We start from the raw sequence: 25,723 nt of genomic DNA on the forward strand, positions 1-25,723 counted from the left end.
TTATTTGCATTAGAAGCTCTTGCACCTTAGTAAATATGGTGTGAGGTAGCCAAGCGTAAATTATATTTATTTCCTGGTGTACATTTGGATTAAGTTAGAGAAATGTTTTTTAACACCGGCATAATGTACTGCACTATAGTTGAGTATCACTGGCAACAGTATATGAGATATGTGACGTCACAGTGCATAGGTCACTGGAGCAAGTACCAGGAAGAACAAGTTGTAGAAAATACCACGTGAGGAGGATAACAGGTTTTTATTACTGGAAACAGAAACTACTGTTAGAAGAACTTCAAAGACCTGCAGTCCACAGAAGGGACATTGCTTCATTTACTCGCTATGGCTACCGCCAATCCCACCGACATTATTCATGGAGAAGCCACCTGCCCCATCTGTTTGGGTTTCTTCACGGACCCTGTGGTGACCGGCTGTGGGCACAACTTCTGTCGCGTCTGCATCACACATTACTGGGAGGGCTACGCCAACAGCTTCGCCTGCCCCCAATGCCGCCGAACATTCTTGTGGAAAAACATTAAGCCCAACAGGCTGCTGGCGAGCGTGGTGGAAGCCGCCAAGCTGATGAAGTCCGAGGCGGCGCCACCCCCGAGCGGCAGCAGCCTCTGTGAGGTGCATAAGGAAGAGCTGAAGCTGTACTGTCATGACGACGAGACGGCCATCTGCATGGTCTGCGACCGCTCCAGGGAGCACCGCTACCACTCCGTCATTCCCATCGAGGAGGCGGCCCAGGACTACAAGGTGAGACTGGACGTTTGTAAGTGACGTGATTAAAAATACAAACGAGCTTAAAAGTGAAACATTCGCTCTTTACGACAAGTGGGTTTAAACATAACATGCGTGTGTGTATTTGTACAGCGCACGTTCACCGGTAGGTATCTTGGCACTGAATAAAAAATGTTAATTGTTACCCAACTCAATGGTACTCATCTTATCGACCTCAGATGAATGAAAGGCTGAGTGGACCCGCAAGGATTTGAACCTGTGGCCATGAGTTTAAACACAGAAGCAACTGTAGTGGACGCATTAGTCTTCTGAGTCACCAGACCGAGCTAAACGAGAATAGGTAGGAGCGAGAGGTGTGGCAAAGGTTACAATTTTTTTCTGATTGACATTGTCACCTTCCTTCCTCTCGTGATGTTGTCTTTGGTGCACGTGGCTTCCTGCTCCTGTTGGGACTGAAATAAATAACCCATTTCTGATGCTGCTCATCTTTGCGTTATGTGCATATGAAAAAATCAACACAAGAATGAAGGGATATAAAGGGACCTATGTATAAAGGGATCTGGTAGCACAGAGAATAATACACATGGTCAGGGGCTTATGGACACAGGTACTAGGGGAAGACGGATACGGGAGACTGATGATCAATTGGACATATGTCTGTGGTCGTAAGGAGGGCAACATTGAGATAAAGGCAGAGAACTATTTAGGAAGGGCAGTAGCGGCTGGTGTCAAACCAAAGTAGTAGGTGGAGTGCTGGGTAGGATTACAACACAACGCGCAACAAAACACCAAAACAAATGACTTACTTGCCGCATCGCTGCTCTTCTGCTCCTCTCTGGCTCCAGTCCACTGCAGGCACAGGCTCCCAGACTTCCCTGCGGCCAATCCAGATGCTGGTCTCATGCTGCTGTCAGCATGAGAGTAGTGTCAGATTTGGCCTGAGCAACCAAGATTGTGCTCCCAGAGAGACTGGGAATCTGTACCTGCTTCTCCAACCCAGCAACGCAGCTCGGGTTGGAGACAGCTCAGTGCGCATGTCAGTTTGGTTGTCCTAGGAGAAAGGAAGGCGACAATGTTATTCAGAAATAAATCGTAATCTTTGCCACACCTCTCGTCCCTACCTATTCTCGTTTAGCAGGGTGTGGTGGCTCAGTGGACTAATGTGTCCACTGCAGGGGCCAGTGTTTGTGAGGGGTGAGTAGGGTCCAGCCAAACTGAGGCTATACATAATCTATAGACTGCCATTGCTATGCTGACAAGGGCTCCTCCATCCTTTACAAGTTAGTTATACCCAGCAGAATTAGCAGAGGGGTTACATTTACCTGGAGTAGCAGTTATACAGCGCGGGCGGTGAACACTTTTCACATCACCCCATTTGGCAATCCGATACAGAGTGTAATATAACTCAAAAGAGGTTTGATAATACTGTGCTTGAAGATTGGCAGGCATCAAAATCGTTAGAGTGTTTGAGAAGGCACTTTGGAAAGCTGTGTCTTTAATACCCTTGCCACTTGGTGGAGCATTTTCCCAAGTCAGTTCATACAATATCCCGATCCGGGTGGGACAGGCTGTATTATTTTGTCCACACATTCGTACTTCTCAAATGTCTCAGCCCACCCCCCTCCCTCTGCAAATAATCTCTAATCTGTAGATATTTAAAAAATTCTATATTGGTTAAACCAAATTTCGTTCTTAATTCATCAAATGCCGTTATGCCGTATGATGTAAAAAGCAGCCTATATACATTGTTTCTGCCTTTATCCAATTGTTAAAATAAAGATTGTTAAAAATAAGAGGCAGGTTCTTATTTTGTAAAAAGTGGCGTGTAATAATTCAGCCTCCCGAGTCCTAGTAGGCGCTGTACAGAGGACCATACTTTAAAGGCCGTGAACAATGTCTTAAAGCGCACCCTTTTGTAATAACCCTAATCGAGTTGGCGTAAAAGACACCCCCATGCTTCGGGCCAATCAGTAGTTCGAAGGGGGAGGGGTAGTTTGGTTGCCCTCTATTAATGTCCACCCTCAAGAGTGTTGAATATTGCACCACCAATATAATTTAAGGTTAGGAAGGGTCAAACCGCCACGTTCCCTGGGTAAAGACAAATATTTGATCGATCTTCTAGGTCTGGAGTATGCCCAGATGATTTGTGCAAATATTCTTTCAAAGTTCTTCAGCAAGAGGTTTGAGAAAAAGAGGTGGAAACCCCTTAAAAAAATACAATATTTTAGGAAAAAATACCACTTTGATTAAGTTTCCTCTGCCGATCAGTGTTAGATGCAAGTTATCCACCTTTTTTAGTGTATTTTAGATCTCTGCAGCGCATGGCTCTAAATTTTCCTTTACCACCTCATCCAACTCAGAGGTTATCGTGACCCCTAGATATGTTGCTTTTTAAACTACACTGTAATCAGTAAAATATACAAATTCATTAATAATTATCTGTGTTTCATCCCTGTTCAGGGCATATCCTGACTGTGCACCGTATCTCTGAGCCTCTTCTTCAATTGCCCTTATGGCCTTTTCAGGATGGGTGGTAACTAGAGCTATGTCATCTGCATAAGCCAACACCTTACCTTCCTGTTCCAACATAAATATTTTTTATTTTAATTTATTTGAAAGGTTTTATATAGCGCTGGCTAGACCCGGAGTTATCAGAGCACTTTACATGAGTATCAGATTATAGTTGCAGGATACATCGTTACAAAGGTTACACAGTTATTAGAGCATAGCTACATAGTTACATGATCGGTCGAGACAAACAATAAGGGTATAGACGTAGGGGAAAAAGTAGGCTAGGGAGCGATTCAGGGGGGAAGGGGTAGGTGCAGGGGAAGTAGACAGCGAATGAAGGAGGGAAAGAGGAAGGGGAGGGTGAGAGACACATGAAAGAAGAGGGGGGAGGGCGATGGGGGCACAAACCGGTAGACGAGTAAAAGCTGCGTCCAAAGTCCAGTAAGCTGTGATCCCAGGGGAAGTGATATCATTCCCCCAACTCAGATGCGAGAGGCTCCCTTTACACAGTGGACGCTCTCAGAGGGGTCTCTGAGACTCCAAGGTCTACCTACTGGATCCTTCCCCAACAAGGGGAGAGGGAGTGCTTTGGTAAGGGGCGCCATACCATGCCTCAGCTGTGCGTGGTTCCCTTGACGCTGTGGACTCTCTCAAAGGGTTCACTGAGACTCCAGAGTAAGAATATTAGATCTTTCCCCAACAAGGGGAGAAGGAGTGCTTAGTCAGAGGGCAACAAGGGACAGGGGGCAAGGAGGAGGTCGGAACTGGCGGGTCAACAGAGCGGGAACAAACGGCAAAAGAAAATCGCATTAATTACAGAAAGATAACACATACAATACCCAGATAAATTAGGGATCCTGAAAAAGACAGGATCCACGAAAGGCAAGGGTCAGGAAGGACAAAGTGAGGGAGTCAGCGAGTTGAAGAGTCCCACAAACAAGAGATACGGATAGCAGAAAAGGAAATGAATACGTTGTAGAGTCACCCAGGTGATCAATGCAAACGCAAAAGCTCAGAATCACAGAATGGTGATATCAAATACAAAGAACTACTACATATACTAGTGGTTAGAGTTTTATCTATGCAAAATAGTAAATTCACTCAGGGTTCTATTATCACAACGATTAGGATAAAAACGATTGTATGTTACTTATCCACAGAGTGTACAGAGAAATAAGACATCCAAGGGGGTAGAGAGAGGGAGGGGAGGGAGGTGAGATAGGTCATAGGAGAAATAGGGACATGGGGGGGGAGAGATTAGGCCGTCCAGCCGAGGAGCAATGTCTGAGGGTCGGCAGGATGAAGTCTGACGGTCCGAGGGAGAGGGAGAACAATGGGGGAATATCTGCCACCAGCTCTAATTGTTTCAGGAAAGGATCAATATATATTACAAAAAAGGAGCGGTGAGTAGGGACACCCTTGTCGCATTCCTCTTGTTATTTTAAAAGCTTTTGTCAATTCCCATTTCTCTAAACTCTAGCCTCAGATTCTTCATACAGGGCTTTAACTGCTCCAATAAAGTTATTCCCTATCCCTTTTCTAAGCATAGAAGCCCATAGAAACTGCCAGGAGACGCTATCGAATGCTTTTTCAGTATCTAACAAAATAGCAGCCATAGGGTCTCCTGTCTTCTGCCTGGCATCAAACAGCGTGATAATCCTTCTGATGTATCTATGGTGCCTCTGCCTGGGATAAAGCCATGTTGCCCTGTATAAACAACCCTGTGAATAACCTGTGATAGACGAGAAGCTAGGGTTTTTGAATATGTGTTCACATTCCCATTTATTAAGGTTATTGGGAGATAAGATTCCAGTTCTTCAATGGGTTTATTTTTCTTTTGAAAAGCTATGGTCTTCGCAGATGTCCATGATGTTGGTGGTGTCACACCTTCTGCAATCTGTAGGAACATAATTGTCATAATTTCCTTCAGCTGCTCCTGAAAGACCCTATACAATTCTGTGGGGATTAAATCAGGTCCGGTCACTTTCCCTCTTGGTAAACTAGACATTGCTAGAACAATCTCATCCCAGCTTAGTGGCCAGTCAAGTTGGTCCCTCTCTTCTAGTGACACGGACACCTCTGCCGTATAATCCAGGTACCTTATTGTTAGCTCTTTACTCTGACTCTCTAGGCTCCCTAGGCTTCCCCGATCTTCTGTGTATAAAGCCTGATAAAATATAAAAAGTGTTGCTTGAATTTCAGTGGCTTTAGAAACTAGCCCTATTAGGCGATCACTCACTACATTGATTTCACTCCGTCTGAGTTCCTGCCTAGTCCTAACTGCGAGTATATGGTCACCCTTTCACTACACTCGTGCATTTCTTCTCGGTAAACAGTCACTTTATCTATGGCCTTCTTCAGCAGTTTTTCCACAATTGCTGCCTTGTTAAATGCAACATCAATTTGGGCTTCCTCTACTCCTTTTTTCTGCTGCAGCACAGTAATCAACTTACCTTCAGTCTGGGCCAACCTTAGCTGAAGAGACCGAAGGCAAGCCTTTTCCTTTTTTCTCTTTTTGAGTGAAAATTGGATTGTTGCTCCCTGGATATGCCTGCCTTTAATGTATCCCAGACTATGCCCAAAGAGGCAGTTCCCAGATTCCTTTGTACAAAATACGGGATCCACTCCCTCATATGTTCCATATAGGCCTTATCCACCAAAGTGCTCTTTCAAAAGTCCAGGAAGAGAGCTTTTCCAGAAAGCTCCCATCATCTATCTCTTGTACTAATGGGCTATGATCTGAGAGAAACCTGGGGAAACCTTCAATTGTGCTCTTCTGCCTAACCAGAGGTGATACAAACAAATAGTCCATCCTTACATGTTTCTGTTCAGGGGCAGAGTAATGTGTAAATCCATGTTCTAATGATCTTATTTTAGCCCATGTGTCACTCAGTCCTTGCACCTGGCATATATTATATATCACTTAACACACTTTGGAATTCCTTGCCATATATGTGAGCCCCTTTCCCCAACTGCAGGTGAGGTTGATATTAAAATCCCCACACATAACAATAGGAAGCTGCTAGTGTGACAATTCATTCAATAGCCACTCTGGTAAAGAAGGATTATTGGCCTTACTGCCATAAAGGGAGCACAGAGGGAAGCTGGGGAGTCCTGGAGCTCTACAACTTGCTATGACCCAGCGCCCAAATGAGTCCATCCGGACTAATGGAAACTATATTGCTTTGTTACGGGCTAAAACTGCTACCCCTCATTTACAGATTCCTTGGGTTGTTGCTCCCACTATACTATTCCCCAGGTGCTTTAAAAGGTCTTTTTGCTTACCCTCTACTTGGGTTTCTTGCAGGCAGACAATATCTGCCTGTAAGAGTTGCAGCCCTTGTGATCTCATCTGCCTCTTTTCTAGCTCATTGAAGCCACATATATTTATCGTAGCAATCCTTAATTCACCCATTTTTGAGTTCTATATTGAGGCACCACACTTTAAGCCTCATCACTCCACAAAAACCTCCCATACCCCTCCCAGATGATGGCAACCCCGCAGAAACCAATGCCTGCCTGGATCCACCTCACATGAAAGTGAGGTGGATCCAGGCAGGCATTGCCCCCCTACCCTCCACCCACCCCCCCAATACATGAGCAATCAGGCATAGCCTGAGCGATGTGCGTCTGATGGACTGCCCCACCGTCTCCCTCAGTATAGTGTAAATACATATACTATTCCAACTGCTCAGTATCTTTTATCTATATAACAACCTTGCAAAGCACTGCAGGAGCCAACCACTCATTTAGAGGTTCCCCCCCTTTTTCTTTTCTTCTGATTTCTTGCAGGTAGTCCTGTGCATGAATCTCTGATGAGAAACTATGAAAAGTTCCTTTGAATTGGATTTTGAGTCTTGCCGGGTTCGGATGAAAGACCTCTGCCCCTACTTTTTGAATGTGAGAAAACATATGCTGTAAGCGTCAGCGTCTTTCCACCGTTTCATGTGCAAAGTCCAGTTTAACAAAAAATGACACCCCATTGCAAGATTTCAGAGCATTGGGGTGGGCTTAAACGTACACCAGTTGCCTTAGTAGGAAGTTCCCCAAAAATACCAATATCGCCATGGGGCTTTCTTGAGGTTGCTTTTTCATCATTAGTTGAACTCTATTCTAAATTGTACTTTTTTAAGTGTAATATATTTTTTATCATTTAAATGTAATTTTATTGTTTATATTCAATTATTAAATTTTTCCTTTTAAATCTTTTTTTTTTTCCCAGACTATATTTGAATGTTTTATTTAAAAAAATACGTGTGGGACCTGTATATCTGACCCTTGCAAATTTAATTCGATTTTTTATTTATTTTATTTGAAAGGTTTTACATAGTGCTGGCTAGACCCTGGAGGTATCAGAGCGCTTTACATGAGCAAAAGTAGTCAAGAAAGGCAGTTGTTCAAGGTAAAAACAGAACCAGCAAGTACATCTCGCAATCAGTAAACAAAAGGGGGCAAAAAGTACTTTACATGAGAGGAAGCAATCAAGAGGAGTAATTTTTCAGGGTAAGCCAAATAAGCAGGTACATATCACATTAAGTTAAATGGGGCAAACGTCTGGGTGGTTAACAGGTAATACACATCTAAATAATATAAATGGGTGAACAGCTTAGGGCAAGTGCAGAGAGTATCAACAGAGAAGAAAAAAATGTAGGGGTAATGGTAGGAGAAGGGGGGTGGTGCTCAGGAGAGGGTAAGAGTAAACAAAATGAGATGAGAGCGGAGTGAGAGCCAGAAGAAACAGAGAGATAACCAATGTAGGGAAATTAGAAAGCAAGGTCATAGGAGTGATTATGGACCCCAACATTTCTTGAGAAGGTGACTTTTAAGGTCTTTTTAAAAGCTGAGGTAGGAGGGGTTACAGAGCAGGTCCTTTGGGAGGGTGTTCCAGATGTACGGAACATTTCCGGAGAAGAAGCGAGATTGAGTGGTTTAATTTTTCTAAAGCAGGGGAACGAGGAGGAGAGCCGTGGTGCTATTCATCAGTTTAGAGCAGCCCACTTTATTGAATTTGTTAGTTAGGTACAACGGGGATTGTTGGTGAAGAGCTTTGTGCGTGATGTAAGCAGTCTTATAAAAGCATCTTCCTTTTATGAGCAGCCAATTTAAGGATTTAAGAGCCGGAGAGATGTGGTCGAATCGTTTACCGTCAGTGATAAGCCTCGCCGCCAAGTTGAGCACAGCTCTAAGGGGGGCTAAGTGTTCTTTAGGGGTTCAGGTGAGGATAGCGTTGCTGTAGTCAAATTTAGAGAGGACTAGAGGAATGAAGGGTTTGATTTTCTTGTGGAGTGTGAAAAGTGCTCCTTTTGCCAAGTTTTTTATGTGGTCATTAAGAGCCAGGTTTTTGTCAAGAGTGAAGCCTAGGGATTTCGCCAAGTCAGATAAGGTGAGCAAACAGTTGAGGGCATTGAGATCCTTGATCCAGCCTTGGATGGGGAGCCAATTGTTTTTTGGAGATAGGAGAATAATTTCAGGTTTTTTAGGGTTCATTTTAAGATGGTTAGTGTAGAACCAGGATTGGATCTTGCTCAGGGTATTGTTTAAATGATGTACATCGCAGTGGGATTTATTCTTATAGTAGAGTTGGGTGTTATCAGCATAGAGGTGATAATTGATCCCAGCTTGTTTCAGGATGAGGGTAAGGGGTTCCATAAAGAGATTGAAGAGAGAGTGAGATAGAATAGAGCCCTGGGAGACGCCCAGGGAGACAGGTGTAGGATTGGAGAGGCAGGCGTTGATTTTTATTTGTTGTATTCTGTGCTGGAGGAAGGAGGAGAACCATTTGAGGACCAAACCATTAAGGCCAAAGCGAGATTTAAGCAAATTAAGTAGGGAAGAGTGGTTAACTGAATCGAAAGTTGCAGAGAGGTGGAGGAGTATGAGAAGGCAAGCCTCTCCATTGTCTAGGGATCTATGGATGTCATCAACAATGTTCAGCATGGAGGTTTCAGTACTGCAGCCTTTCCTGAAACCGGATCTCTGATGAGAAGCTATGAAAAGTTCCTTCATATTGGATTTTGAGTCTTGCCGAGTTCTGAAGAAAGACCTCTGCCCCTACTTTTTGAAAGGGAAAAAACAACTGCTGTAAGCGCCAGTGTCTTTCCACAGTTTCATGTGCAAAGTCCAGTTTAACAAAAAGTGACACCCCATTGCAAGATTTTGGAGCGTTGTTGCGGGCTTGAACGTACGCCAGATGCCTCAGTAGGAAGTTCCCAAAAAATACCAATATCGCCCTGGGTCTTTCTTGAGGTTGCTTTTTCATCATTAGTTGAACTCGATGAGCGTGGAGTGTTTAAACTGTTAAAATTAATTATTTTCAATATGTATTCTAAATTGTACTTTTGTACGTGTAATATATTTTTTATTATTTCAATGTAATTTTATTGTTTATATTTAATTTATAAATGTATTCTTTTAAATGTAAATTTTTATTTTCCAGACTATATTTGAATGTTTTATAAAAAGGAAAATAGGTGTAGGAACTATAAATCTGACCCTTGCAAATTTCAAAACCTTTTCTTCTATTGTATGGACTGGAGTGGGAACAGTATTCTGACCCCTTCATAGTCCAATAATTTCCCTGTTTTTGCTTAATTTGGAGTGGAAATGATGAACTTTCTCCTTCCAAAGTCCAACGCTGTCCCTACTGTTCCTTGAATTGGGGTGGGAACAGTCATTTTGACCACTCTCCAGCCCAACACTTTCCCTACTTTTGTTTATGTTGGATTCAAAATAGAACATTTTACCACTCCAATGTGCGTCACTTTCCCTATTAGTTCTTAGATTGGAGTGGTAATAGTAAAAGCAATCCCTCCAAAGTCGTTAACTTTCAATACTTTTGATAATGGAAACACAGGAAAATTGACCTCTGTGATGTCCAAAACGTTAGCTCCTGTAGCTCATTTTGTTGTGAGAATAGTGTATTTGACTTATCCAAAGTCCAGTATTTTCCTGACTATTCCTTGGAATGGGGTGGGAATAGAAAAACTGATGCCTCCAAAGTCATACACTTTCCCTACTTTTGGTTATATTAGAACAGGAATAGTAAATCCGACCCCATCCAAAGTATAAAACATGACATACTTTTGCTCAGGTTGAAGTCATAGTAATGCATTTTACCTACAAACGCAATGGACCGCACTCCGCTAGCTCCTCCTCCGGGTCGCCCCAAGGGAAGCTGGTACATGAAGTTTCTTGAGTGGTTCACCCCAGTGGGTGCAAGTAAGTACTTGTTGATGATCTCTAGACCCGATACATGTCCCGGGTTTTAAAATATCGCCCGAGACATGGCTCGGGTTTCGGGATAACTTCCCTCCTCAGTAGAGAAAATAGTCAGGGGTAGAAGAGAGAGCCGCCAAGCAACCGTCAAGGGCCTCAGTGCCCGCACAGGCACGCAGGTGCGTCGTCCAGGAGCTCGTCAGCTCAAAGCTCGAAGGAGCCATTTTATAAACAAACGCAATGGACCGCACTCCGCTAGCTCCTCCTCCGGGTCGCCCCAAGGGAAGCTGGTACATGAAGTTTCTTGAGTGGTTCACCCCAGTGGGTGCAAGTAAGTACTTGTTGATGATCTCTAGACCCGATACATGTCCCGGGTTTTAAAATATCGCCCGAGACATGGCTCGGGTTTCGGGATAACTTCCCTCCTCAGTAAAGAAAATAGTCAGGGGTAGAAGAGAGAGCCGCCAAGCAACCGTCAAGGGCCTCAGTGCCCGCACAGGCACGCAGGTGCGTCGTCCAGGAGCTCGTCAGCTCAAAGCTCGAAGGAGCCATTTTATAAACAAACGCAATGGACCGCACTCCGCTAGCTCCTCCTCCGGGTCGCCCCAAGGGAAGCTGGTACATGAAGTTTCTTGAGTGGTTCACCCCAGTGGGTGCAAGTAAGTACTTGTTGATGATCTCTAGACCCGATACATGTCCCGGGTTTTAAAATATCGCCCGAGACATGGCTCGGGTTTCGGGATAACTTCCCTCCTCAGTAGAGAAAATAGTCAGGGGTAGAAGAGAGAGCCGCCAAGCAACCGTCAAGGGCCTCAGTGCCCGCACAGGCACGCAGGTGCGTCGTCCAGGAGCTCGTCAGCTCAAAGCTCGAAGGAGCCATTTTATAAACAAACGCAATGGACCGCACTCCGCTAGCTCCTCCTCCGGGTCGCCCCAAGGGAAGCTGGTACATGAAGTTTCTTGAGTGGTTCACCCCAGTGGGTGCAAGTAAGTACTTGTTGATGATCTCTAGACCCGATACATGTCCCGGGTTTTAAAATATCGCCCGAGACATGGCTCGGGTTTCGGGATAACTTCCCTCCTCAGTAGAGAAAATAGTCAGGGGTAGAAGAGAGAGCCGCCAAGCAACCGTCAAGGGCCTCAGTGCCCGCACAGGCACGCAGGTGCGTCGTCCAGGAGCTCGTCAGCTAAAAAACTGATGCCTCCAAAGTCATACACTTTCCCTACTTTTGGTTATATTAGAACAGGAATAGTAAATCCGACCCCATCCAAAGTATAAAACATGACATACTTTTGCTCAGGTTGAAGTCATAGTAATGCATTTTACCTATCCAAGTCTATTTTCTTTCATTTGAATTTTGTAGTTCTATTAATATGTATTTTTGTGTTTACATTTAAATATTAATTTAATGTAAAAATATATTTTTAATTGATTTGTTAATTTGTTTGGTATTGTACACATTTTAAAACTTTTTAATATCTAGTGTTTGATATAATTACTTTTTAGTAGTATTCTTTATTGTTTGAGTAATAATATTGTTTTTCAAATATGTTGATCTGTTTTGTGATTATTTTAAAGTATATATGTTAGACCTGACAGCCTGAAGGTGGTCTTTTTTGCCTGTTTGCCTCAATTCTTTGCTGATATCTTTTTGTTGGCCTAAGGACTCTTAGCAGGTTACCACTGCTAACCAGTACTAAAGTGCATGTGCTTCAACTCTAAAACATAGTTTGATTGAATTATGCACAATTGGCATGGTAATTTACTTATAAGTCCCTAGTAAAATTTACAACACGTGTCAGGGTCTGTAAATTAAATACTACTATTGGGCCTACAGCACTGAGTGTGCCACCCACACAAGTAGCACTTTAAAAATGCCCCAGACCTACCACTGGAGAACCTGTGTGTGCGGTTTTACACTGCCATTTTGACTTGGTATTTAAGACCCCTTGCCAAGTCTTAAACTCTCTTTTTATTACATAGAAGTCCCCGCTAATTAGGCCCTAGGTCACAATTAGGGCAGGGTGTTGTGCAATTAAAAGGTAGGACATGTGCCTTTGAGTTTTACATGTTCTAGTAGTGAAAAATTCCCAAAATCGATTTTCACTTCTGTGGGGGCTACCCCTCTTATAGCTTAACAATTGAAATTCCTTATCACACATATACGCTGTAACTTCTGTTTGAGAAGGAGTAGCTCTGTAATGTTTCATATCATTGGAATGGTAGTGATAAATCCTCTTCACTGGCAATGATGAATTTATCACTACCCTTTTAAAAATGCCACTTTTAGAAAGATGGCATTTTTCTGCTCTTAGCCCTGTGTGTCTGCAGCCTGTCTTCAATACACTTCTGGAGTGGGTAAAAGATGGACAAAGGGAGTTTAGGTGTGACTGATGACTACCCACATCCTGATTGGTCGTCCTGGGCAGAATGGGAGGGAGGAGCTGACACACCTGAATAGGCTGTGTCATACCACTACACAAAGAGCATCACACCCCTCTGTAGTGAGTCTGAAGCCAGAGCTGGGAGGTAGGACCGCTGTGCACTTCAAAAACCCTCTTTGAATGCACCTCCACTTCAAAGGCACAACCAGGTATAAGTACTGGGTCTCTGATATCATAAAAGCAAACACTACTGGACCTGTGAAGAACTCTGCTGTGCTCCTACAAGGACTGCCACTCTGCTGGGCTGCTTCATTGGACACACTGCTTTTCTGCTGTGCTGCCCTGATGCCTTCTACCATCTGCCCTGCCAAGGAACAACTGAGCTAACCACCTTGAACCCAGAGTGATCTCCAAGGTCATGCTGGCTTGCCTTCTGTTCTTAGACTCAGAGATATCAAAGTCATCCCGTCTGCTGTGGTGCCTGGCCCACTGGAAGTGAATCCAGATGCATGCTCAAGTGGAACTGGTGTATCCACTGCTGCATGAAGCAGAACCAATGCATCACCACTGCTGCAGGAACGGAACCGGTGCATTGCACTTGGAACTTGGAACCGGCTCATTGCATAACTCGGTCCTTCACTTTGGAACTCCCTTACCACATGTATCCGGAACGAAACGGTTAATGTCCAATTTCGTAAATCACTAAAAACTTGGCTTTTTAACCAGTAAATCATTTAAACTGTGATACTTTTCTTGGCCTGCCCGGCGCCGGGAAACCCTTTTTAGGTAGCTGTTGCACCTTCTAAATATAACTAATAATAATAATAATAACCAGCGCATCACCATTGGAACCAATGCATCTCGGACCTGGTGCTTCATCATCTGTAAACTGGTCCTGAAGATGACCTGAACTGACAACATGAACTGATGACCTGTTGAATTCTCGAACGGGTCCAGATAAGCCAGATCAACCATTGGAGGAGGCAGGAGCAATACAATCTAGATTAGCAAGTTTTCCAGCAATTAGAAACGAGGAGGTATGTAAACTTCTCGCTTCTATAACATCCGGTTCACCCAAAGACCCTTGTCCCCCTGCGATTATGCATCTGGCTGCTAGGAGAATTGGAGATGAATTGACTCATCTAGTTAATCAAGTGTTGGAATCAGGTAGCTACCCAGTTTGTTGGAAAAAAGCAATGATTAGGCCAATCCTGAAAAAATCCACCCTAGATCCCTCGGAGCCCAAGAACTATCACCCAATTCCTGGACTACCAATATCAGCTAAAATCTTGGAGAAGTCGGTGAATAAGGTGCTGTCTGAGTACCTGGACACCAACAACCTGCTGGATTCTACTCAGCATGGCTTTCGGTCATACCACTCTACTGAATTTGCTCTGATTGTAGCAACTGAGGAGATCCGCAGAATAGTTGACAGAGGGGGCAGAGCAGTCCTCGTACTATTAGATTTGTCAGCAGCTTTTGACACCATGAATCACACGGTGTTAGTGCAACGGCTGCAGGAAGTGGGGATCGAGGGCTTGGCTCTGACCCTCCTCTCATTGTTTTTGGAGGGGAGGGAGCAGAGCTTGTACTGGGATGGCATGCAATCAGATAGTTTCCATCTTCCCTGTGGAGTTCCACAGGAATCAGCCCTATCACCGACGATGTTTAACATCTATGTCATTCCCCTGGCCAGACTTATCAGGAAGCATGGTTTCGCCCTGGTATCTTATGCAGATGATTCTCAGCTTATAATCTCGATAGCTAAACAACCTGAAGATACAGCTGTTAGGTTTCATGCGTGCCTTACTGAGATCATGACCTGGATGAACCATAGCTTCCTGAAAATCAACACAGATAAGACGGAGGTTATTGAGTTTGGTCAGGGGCGATCCCTGTGGAGTGAATCCTGGTGGCCGGTGAGAGCAGGGGAATGCCCCAGCCCTGTGCCCAAGGTCAGAAACCTCGGAGTCATCATTGATAGCCAACTAAACCTCTCCGCTCAGGTGAATAGTCTTACTTCTTCCTGCTTCTTTCTAATAGAAACTTTGAGAAAGATTGCACAGGAATTACAAAAGACAGTGATGGTGGGCCTCTTATTATCTAAACTTGATTATTGCAATGCTCTGCTGTTGGGGACTGACAAAACCCAGGTGAGTAAGCTGCAGTCATTACAGAATGCTGCTGCAAGGCTGCTCTTAAATATACCTAGAGGTCAATCAACCTCGGCAGGAATCAGAGCACTGCATTGGCTCCCTGTGCAGCAGCGTGTGGAATTCAAGGCTCTATGCCTGGTTCATAAAGCACTGTACGGGGGAGGGGCTAAGGACATCCAAAAAATGTATATGCCCTATACCCCCGCTCGCACCATAAAATCCAGTAATCTGGGCCTTTGCCAAATTGATAGGATTAGGCGAGTGAGATGGGGTGGAAGAACCTTTTCAAACTGTGCAGCAAAGTTATGGAATAAAATGCCAACAGCTGAGATTTCAGTCAAATTGGCAATCCTTTAGGAAAGATCTGAAAATGTGGCTGTTTACTTTAATCTAGCTCCTGTAACATAGGTTGCACCACTTCCATACACACCAGCGTCAAGGCGCGGCGGCATTCGAGCGCTATACAAACATATATCCTATCCTATCTGTAACCTGGTCCTGAAGATGACCTGAACTGACAACAGGTTAAGACTTCTTCAAACACCCAGTGCAATTTATTGGTGCAATCTCTGTGGTTCATCAAATAATTTAACTTCTTTATATCCTTGATAATGAATCAGAATCACTAAAAAGCATTCTTCTGTATATATTGACATTACTGTTCTCTTGCGCTGTCTTTTGCTTCACTTGTCACTTTGCGCAGTTCACTCTTTTCACGAGCACATGTGTGCACAAGTCTGTACAGGTTACATGCACATTCAATGTAATATAGTGCTGTCATCCCACTTTGTTTGAATACAGGCTGCTCTTTGCATTTATTGCAACAACCATTAATGCCTCCCTGTTTACTTCTTTTTTTTCAACTGTTGTGTATGTTTTTGTAAAACTGTCTTTAAGTATTACCTGTTGAGATGCTGTTACTTTTTATGTGCTACGCAAACAAATGATGGACGGAATGCTGAATAAATCATACATTCACCCCCAGTCAAGAGATCTGGGTTAAATCCATTGTTCTTTTGCTCACCATGCCACACCGGTTTAGACCCAGCCATATGCAAATCAGTCTTGACCCTGTGCCTCATGGGATCAGTCCAGACCGAACTGCCAAGCCAAGTCTTCCCTGGACCGGAAACAAGCATCTTGGGACCGGTTTCTGGGTATTACCCTTCATCAGCCAGAGTAGCTTGAATCCAGTGGCACAGTGGGCAAGGGACCCACGTCTGCGCATACCCATCCCACTTAGGGTGAAAAGTGCTACGCAAACAAATGATGGACGGAATGCTGAATAAATCATACATTCACCCCCAGTCAAGAGATCTGGGTTAAATCCATTGTTCTTTTGCTCACATGCCGCCCCAGTGACTGGGTCCAAACTGGAATGGCATGGTGAGCAAAAAAAACGATGGATTTAGGCCCAGATCTCTGTACTGGAGTGAATGTATGACATTGTTATGCATTCTGTCCATCAATTGTTCTTTTTGCATTTGTCACCCTGAGGGGGATGGATATGCTCAGACATATGTCCCTTGCTCTCCATGCCACTGGAGTCAAGCTATCGTGGCTGATGAGGGCTGGTCCTAGGATGCTTGTTTCCAGTCCAGGGAGGACCTGGCCTGGCAGTTCGGGCTGGACTGTTCCCACTGGGCACTGGGACAAGACTGATTTGCATATGGCTGTGTCAAAATTGGAATGGCATGGTGAGCAAAAAAACGATGGATTTAGGCCCAGATCTCTGTACTGGGATGAATGTATGACATTGTTCTGCATTCTGTCCATCAATTCCTCTTTTTGCATTTGTTACTAGTCATGTTCACTTATTACCCAGGTCTCAACTGGGTCTACTGGTAACCTCCTGTAGTTGAATCTTGCTACTTTGAGCAACTGTAGGTTTGTGAGAGTGGGTCTTCCTTGACCCTTTACATACCTGTAATTTGTTTTGACACATAATGTATAATTAATACATATGTTATGACATCCAGTGAGTCCCCCACTATTCGGATGATTACATAAAAAAAGTTGAGTGGTTCTTCTCTTCTATCTTTTTCCTCAACCCATATTACACATGTCAACCCCTATTACACCTGCAAAAAGCCATCACGGGTTCTCCTTGACAGACTTGAGAAATTAAAGAAAAACAGACCCGCACAAGCCTATATGCTTGAATGATGACAGAATATTTTAAATAAAAAATAATTCCACTAGGTCTTCAGATTCGTAACACCCCAGCTATCTTCACACAAGACCCCAAGTTTCAGACAGGCTTCAGCCATTTGGCTACCACTTGCTTGCGACACTGGATGGTATTGGGCATTGATACGGCAATCGAACATAGCCAAAAAGAGCTAGAAGAAATCGCAGAGCTAGAAAAACTCATACTTGAGAACAGAACACTCACTGAGGCCACAAACCTTCTTGAGAAGATCAACAACACTATCGCCACCTTTATCACTTTTGAACAGAATAAAAAGATTAACAAAATACAAAAAGATATCAAGAATTACGATAAAGAGAAAACATATCATTATAAGACAATTCCTACACCACTCCATTTCAACCAACAAAACAAGGAATTGGAGCACATACAGGAACAACCAAACAATAACCTTCTCGGATTCTACTAATACATTGGTGGAGAATTTTAACCTTGGAGAAGGAGGAAGCTCTGACAGGAAGGAATCCGAACAGACCTCCCCTAGTCTTGCCGGTCCCCTTTTTAAATGGGAACCGTGGATGCAGAAGTCCCAGAACCAGAGCTAACTACCAGTACCAATACTCAGGGAGTGGCAGACACGCCGTAAGTTCTACCAATGGGGCCCACCCCAGTAAACATGCCCAACATTGCTCAAGAACCAGACATGACCATGATGCCAATCTTCAGTCTCTCAAGAAACACCTTTTCGTCCCAAGATTTTTCCCACTTGAGTAAAGGTCTCTTCTTCGTCCTCACGGCCCAGAGTAATTACTTTGCTCTCCTGGAAAGTTTGCTGCAGTTTTTTCGACGAATCACAACAAAAACAATTATTTGCTGACAAACCTACCAGTGACCATATTTCCTACTCTACCTTTCATCCCCATCCACATCTCACCCACCGGCAGCCACAATGCCACCTCAAATATTGACATTCAAAAGTCTTGTCCTTCATGAAGTTGAAGGGATCAAAACGGAATTCGAATTTGTACCATACAACCTGACACTTACAGAAAAGGGGGCACTACTTGACCTTAAGGAAAACAAAAATGTGGTAATCAAACCAGATGATACAGAGGGTGACATTGTCACCATGGACATTAAAATATATGATTTAGAAATAATGAGGCAGCTATCCAATACTGCCCATTACCGGGTTCTGACTGCAGATGCCCTATGAGAAATTAGATCCAAATACAAACTGTGAACAATCTAGCTAGAACACACAACATCATAACAGAGAAAGAATTGGCCTTCCTTAACAACCCACATCCTCGCACACCTGTCATTTATGTCCTCCCAAAAATACATTAAGACACCACTAATCCCCCTGGCCGACCAATAGTTTCTGGCTGTGGCTCCATTCTTGAAACAGTGGGTAAATACATAGATGCTGGGATTAATAAATTTGTTCCAGCCACTGACACCTTTGTTCGTGATAGTTTTAATCTCATCAATTTAATTGAAGACATACCATTCAACACAGAGACCAACCTAATGGTTGGTCTCGATATTGAGTCTTTATATACCAACATCTCTCATGATGAAGGCCTTCTGATTCTACAAAATCTCTTGGATGTCAGACCCACCAGCATCCCAACGGAATTTATTATGAACCTACTCCGGATAGCTCTCTGCAACAACTATTTCTTGTACAGTGACATATTTTATTTACAAACCAAAGGTGTATCCATGGGAGCATGCTTTGCTCCTAATTTCTCCATCTTTTATGTCAATCTTGAAAAGACCCACATTTTGATAAATCAAAACAAATCAGGTGTTTGTTAAGAGCGACTACTCACCCGTAAGGGTCTCAAGGCACTGGGGGGTGGGGGTAGGGGTGGGGCGGGATTCGCAGGTTTCAGTCCATCAAGGAGGGGGGTCTGTCGAAGAGCCAGGTTTTGAGGTTTCTTGCGAAGATGGGAAGCGATGTTATCTGTCTGAGGTGGAGCGGAAGGTCGTTCCAGGCTCTGGCCACACGGAAGGAGAAGGAGCGGTCTTCCAATCTGGTCTTTCTGGTGCAGTGGACCATGGCGCAGTAGAGCTGGGCTGATCATAGGGTCCTTTGGGATGTGTGGAATTTGAGTCGGCTATTCAGGTATGCTGGTCCGGTGTCGTGGAGGGCCTTGTGATACCCACCAATCCCTTTTTTGAACACATATGGTTCTGGCGGTGGTACATTAATGACATCCTTCTACTTTGGCATGGCAATATAGACACAGTATCCTTGGAGAATGGCTGAACAACTCCCAGCCTCACCTTAAATTTACCCCGGACCCTAGAGAGAATGATCTACTAGACTTTACTCTTCATGTTGAAGAGGACAAAATAGGTATTACTTTACTTCAGCTTTCACCCTCGGGGACTGGAATATTCTACGCACTCAAAAGGTCTTTGAACAACCACCCTTATGCTTGTATAAAAGAGGAGAGAATTTGGCAGACCATCTAGCACATTCCATTGCTTGGCCTAAAAGCCTGACAATGTGGAATCCATTACATCACCATGGGGCCTTCCACCCGTACTGGGACAATACAAATGTCAGAATTGTGTTGTTTGCCCTTTGATGATCAATACTAAAGAATGCAAGGTAAATGATCATTCCTACCAATTGAATAACTTCACTAACTGCTGTTCTACCGACGTGATTTGTGCTATATGCTGCCCTTGCAACCTACTATATATAGGTCAGACCACACAAATGGTCAAACAAGGAATCATCCAACACAAGAGTCGTATCTGCTGTAAAGTTGTTATGTTTCATAAAGGTAACCCGATAAAGGCTCAGGTAGTAAGTAAACCTTTCACCGATATTTTCCCTGCCATTACACTACATAACGGTTTTTTGGTGCTGACCTTTTACCTAGTTAGGGTACTGCTTAAATGACGTGGAGTTTTCTCCAAAAACTAGACTCATTCATTATGCATGAGGATTCTTGGAATCTCAGCAGGACTACCATCTCCTGCATAATAACTATGTATCAGGGTAATTCCTTCCGTCATCCTATTCCGGCATGACACAGCAAGGTAGATTCCCTGAGGGTGCCACTTTGGGTATCTAAACACCATATCTTTGCTGAGGCAGGGAGATGAGAAAAAGGACTTCTATGCTGGCACACTGACGCGAAATGCTGAAGTTCCTGCTCGCAGACTCTCCAGCTCACAGTGGTCTGACATCCCTCGCAGAGGTCCATCTCGAGACCAAGACGGGGTCCCACAGTCTCTCACTTCAGGTAATGGGATTGGCTTTATCCTAGAGGAATTCTTGGCTGTACACCTACATATATGTTAGGTACATGTAGGTATATCTAGATAGGGTGGAATCATAGGAGTACGCATTATTACTGTCATGTATTTATATACCTGCCTGCCAATTTATATACCTGCCTGTAGTCATTGTTTTAGCACTATGGTAGGAATCTACCATCCTTTTACTATGTTGGTGCTAATAATCATTTACATCCACTTCTGTATTATGATTATTTCAGCACAGCAGCACACTTTTTTACACTAAAATGACGCTGGTTCAATAAATGCTTATCGAAAAACATCCCCACCGTTTATTCTGTGCATCTCTCTGAGACAAAGTGAGCACAAGTGACTGAGCGAAAAGTACTATACTGTTTCCCCGATCCCTGATGGGACACAGTTTTCATGTTCGATAGTTGCCAAGAGCTATTCTCTCTTTGGTAAGAAGCGTTTACAGTGGCACTGTGAGCTAAGTGGTATACAGGCAAACATAGCCGGTGAGGGTGTCTGGAATCAGTCTGGACACCAATCCCACAGTCTATGTTGTCTAAACGTACAGATCCTATATAGGTTTATAGGAACTACAGAGCAGCCCTCATCACACACTGTCTTGAGAAAAGCCACTGCGAGACAAATCTGACCTGGCAAGTCATTGATCAACCTAAACTACCTCATCGTGATGGTAATTCACAACAACTTCTGAATAGATGTGAGTGCAGATGGATAACTTGTTGTAACACAGTAAGCCATGGGCTTAAAACCGTAGTTGAATGGAACAACACCATCACTTTCTAGTATCCCCTCAATGGCCCTCTCTATTATATTTCCATTGTGGATACTGATACACACATATATTTACTTGTTGGCCATTTTTTTATTATTCACGTTTGCTCCCCTGTGTCATTGTCACCATTTTCCGACTCCTGTGTCCTAAACTACCACTGTCTCACCCCCCACGTGGATTATCCCATGCTTGTATAAATGACCTTTCACAGGAACATTTGATGTTTCTTTTTGCCATTTAGCTCTGTTGTTTTATGCATGATATAATACCGGCTTTAAAGCAGCAACTCCATGACTGTGTTTTTGTTTTCTATGTCATCCCTTTTCGGTCCTCCGCGACTGGTGGAGAACCCTACTAATTGTTGGCATTTCTAATATTCAACATGCGACTTACCCTGTGTTTGATGCCATTTACCTTTGGTCTCCTCCATTACTGCATGTGTAATCATGAAAATACTCTATGGCTTATCTTTTTGTCTTCTTTCATTCCTTTCCTTCTTTTCTGCCCGCACCAGACTTTTAATTTTTATCATGGTGCCTTGGATCTGCCCCCATTATAACTCGTACGCACGTCATCATGACACCAGTCAGGCGTCCTTGCTAGTTATTAGCCTACAAAGACTGAGGCTGTCGACCCTGCCTGGACTAACGACAGAGCTATGAAGGCGCATAGAGGATCCTGCCGCACCTGACGGACCTCAATTCCAAAATTCTATACCACCACAGCCCACTTTTTAAGGTGAGTGCAGCTGTAGTTGAATGGTCTGCGCTTTAACCACAAGCGTGTTTCCATTCGCATTGATACTTAACCACTTATCTCACTCCCAAATCAATCTCGATTTCAGCTGCCTTCAATCCCTGATGCCGGTTGCAAGATATCTTGGTTCAACCTTCATCGGCCCACCGGTCCTTGTCAGTGATGACCTTAGGTTTCTCCCAGCCTCCTCTGGGCTCGATTTATCCTCACCAAATATAGAGGGGAGAGAGAAAGATTACCAACAAAGCAGAAGATAAGTGCACTAGAGACCGGAAAAAGACAGCTACCAAAATAAAAAACAAGAAATATGGAAACAAAAAATGCAGGGATAGGAGAAATGATACTAAAATTCGAGAGGGGATTTTTGAAAAAATAAGAGTAAAAATAAACAAGGCAAAAATTACAAGCAGCATAGTGGGCTGAGGAAAAACAGCAAATCCATCGTGCTTTCCACATGTGGGTTCATATCCCATCCTCATCACCACATGAAAGGAAGGGCGTCAGAGCAACTTAATTTCTCGCCAGCAAAACTAGGCTCCAGGTAGCAACACCTGTCTTGGAACCCAGCACCATCATTCCAATACCCCAAGATTCAACCTTAGCCCACAACAATTATAAAATCCAACATTAGAGAAATGATAATAAATTGTAGGACTTACTGGGGTTAGCAAAGACCCTCAGCAGCAGCGCTTGTGGTCGGTGCCTCCTGACCAGTTACTCCCTCACCCGCCTCCACAGTGTCACTCTTCTTGCCCTTAGGTACTAATGTAGAAAATGAAGATACAAATAAATAGATTAGTGATTCAGTTAACCTCCACAAAATTATTTTGATAGGCAAAGACAGCAACATTGTACTTATTTGATCAACTATAGGACTAGTTTTGAATCTATCGACTATTGTTGAGTTGGTCATACTAATCCTAAAATCGCTATTTCAGATTTCCTTAACAAAAACTACATTTGGAACTAATGCATTATAATGTATGATCTTTTATTCTATTCTCATTTCTCAATCCCCTTAATGGACCAACTGAGTCTGAAGTGAAATAGCATGAAACTATACGAGCTAGGTAAAGAACGTCACAGAGAATGCTAACTCACTGATATTACTGATTCACTATGTGACAGGAGGATTAATTAATCAGCCAAAGCGAGTGCCGATAACAAGTGCGATTAGTTAGCGCTGAGCAATTGCTTAGCGGAAACTGGATCACATAATAATAATATTCTTAAAGTAAACTAAACGTAACTCACCTCTGAGTGCGAGCAACAAGCTATTCAAGAAAAAATATTAGCATTGCAGAACAGAAACATAACAAATAATTAATAATAGTCATGAGTCCCGGGATCTTGACACCAAGTAAGTCAAACAGGTCCTTCTCCAGGTCAAGAATATTTGATCAGCTGTATGTTACCTACTGGTAGGTGCGCTGTACCTAGCTGCACAAGTTCACCCTCTCCAAGCGCAGCTGATGCTCTCACAGAGGCTATCTACTGTTGCCTACTGCTAGCATGGAGGGTAAGTGGTGCTGCACAAAACAAACTAGTGCTGCCACCTCCCCCTCGCTGAAGATAGCCTGGGGCTGCACACCTGGTCGACGGTGCTTCCCGCAAATACGGCTGCTGCTGGCTGTTCGGGGTGGGGCTGGCGCCAACCCTCCCATATTCATCCTGCTCTGCCATGGTTCTGGGTGGGGTAAAGAAAAGAAACAGAGGAAGGAAGGAAGGAAGGCAGGAAGGAAGGAAGGAAGGAAGGAAGGAAGGAAGGAAGGAAGGAAGGAAGGAAGGAAGGAAGGAAGGAAGGAAGGAAGGAAGGAAGGAAGGAAGGAAGGAAGGAAGGAAGGAAGGAAGGAATTAAAGGAAAAAAATAAACAAAAATTCCAAAAGTCACCAAAAACACGTAAACAATTTAAAAAATGTAAATTCCACAGACACAAACAAACGCTAATTCAGTTTATAAAAATGAGGGTAGATTAATTAGGGGGGCAGAGGATTACAAAGATTAAAGAGGGATTAAAATACAGGTCCAGAACTATAACCAGTATTAAAACAAGATGGCCACGGCGATGCAAACTTTGTTGTGTCTTTCACGGGTGATTTGGAATGTAAGGACATACTCCGCATTACATTTGGTAGGAAAACTCATAATGAATGGGTGCGACAGGAAACTCCACCTGCCCACGGAACACCGCATTGCACAGTGGAGTTTCCTGTTGCACCTGTTCATGTTGTTCATGCGACCCACCCTGAAATCCAGGCTAGGTCGCGGTTCAGTGGAGGCGTCTTGACTCTCTTTGACGGGTCGGTCACCTTAATAAGCGTTTTACAACAGGTGCTCCAAACTTCTGGAACTTCTTCCTGAAGTTTCTCTTGTGGTTTCATAGTGCCCAAAATACCAATCCATGAGTCTAGAATCTCTAAGATGGTCCTTGGGATGTTGGGACTATGTTCTCCCGAATGCACCTGGCCAACTCCTTAAAAGTCCCCTGAACGCCTTACAGATGGGTTCCTCTTTTTGGAGCTGATGCAGGTGGAGCTCTTTTAACCTGTTGCCTTAAGGGTGTCCACTCCTTCACTTCTTGAAGCAAGGTAAAGTCCTTAGGGCTGTATTCCGCATTGTGCTGCAGGTACAGTCATTCAGAGTGCAGGCCTTTGAGGTGCAGACCAGTGTTCCAGCAGGGGCTTCCTTCTTCTCCTTTTAGTTTCAGGCAGGGATCGGAGTTGCTGAACATCTCTTCCCTTTTAATCCATTGTTCCTGGGTGTCAAGCAGGGGGCACGTCCCACCAGTGGGGTACAGGGTGCCACCCTGAGGTGTGATCACTTCCTCCAAAGTGTGGCATATTCTTGACCTAGAAAGCCCTATTGTTCCAAAATCCAAAATGGAGAAACTTTCTCCTAGAAGTTAAGATCTGGCTAAGCCATCCCGCTGGCATGGCTACGTTTTCTTAAAACACCCCTTCCAACCTGCCTGCTAATCTAATTAATGGGACTCCTGTGTGACTGGGGTCACAGGATGTGGGAGGGAGCCTCTGTACTGTCCCAAATGCCATTCCCTCTTTGAAGACCAGTTTGGCAACTCCACCCTCATTCTGCGTTATGCAGTTTAAGTACTCCTCCCACAGGAAATCCTTTGTCCCAGCTCAGCCCACTTCACACCTCATTAAGACAGCTTGGCTCACCCTGGCAGAGGATGACCAATCGGAGCAGGACTACTGGAAGGCTGGAGTTTGGCTTACAGAAAAGATAGTTCTAGGATTTCCTTTATGTGACTGTGATAATAAATCTGATTGTGGCAAGTTGTTGGATATATTCTATAATTTTGATACCTTGAATGATATTTTGATCTCTGTTCTTTCAATAGTTATACTTTAATAAAGTATTTCCATGTTAGTCTATGGAAGCATTGTGCTACCATGGAGTAAAACGAAATTGGCAGTTTTCCCCTCACTAGGGTATATAAAACATGTTTATAATATCCCTGCTAATAGTTACAAGGGACCCTACCTCTGGAGCACCTAAGACAGACCTTGGAGGTGTCTTATATGTACAAATAAAGTAGTTTGAGACGTTGGAAGTACCTTTAATTCCAAAGTCTAATTTGCATACACATGAAGTTTAAAAGCAGCCTGCAAGGCAGGGCTGGCTTTTAAAATGACAGCAGGCACCACAGTAGTGCACACTAAAGCCCATTAAATGTACTGGGCCTCTAAACCTACATGCCCTACCACATACTAGGG

General features: G+C 43.7%; 1 protein-coding gene across 2 annotated transcripts in view; it reads left to right on the plus strand.

The window, feature by feature from the left end:
- The first annotated feature begins 256 nt into the window (after window positions 1-256).
- The window catches only part of LOC146809241 (zinc finger protein RFP-like), a 255,257-nt gene continuing 229,790 nt past the window's right edge, over window positions 257-25,723 (plus strand). Inside the window, exon 1 of one of the 2 annotated variants that reach the window (XM_085616066.1) lies at window positions 257-756. In XM_085616066.1, coding sequence (XP_085472192.1) covers window positions 340-756 — 417 coding nt within the window. In that variant the 5' untranslated portion in view covers window positions 257-339. The remainder of the gene's footprint in view (window positions 757-25,723) is intronic. The other variant, XM_085616067.1, reaches the window with a different exon arrangement.

Source organism: Triturus cristatus, chromosome 7 (genome assembly GCF_964204655.1).
Source record: "Triturus cristatus chromosome 7, aTriCri1.1, whole genome shotgun sequence".
Lineage (NCBI taxonomy): Eukaryota > Metazoa > Chordata > Amphibia > Caudata > Salamandridae > Triturus > Triturus cristatus.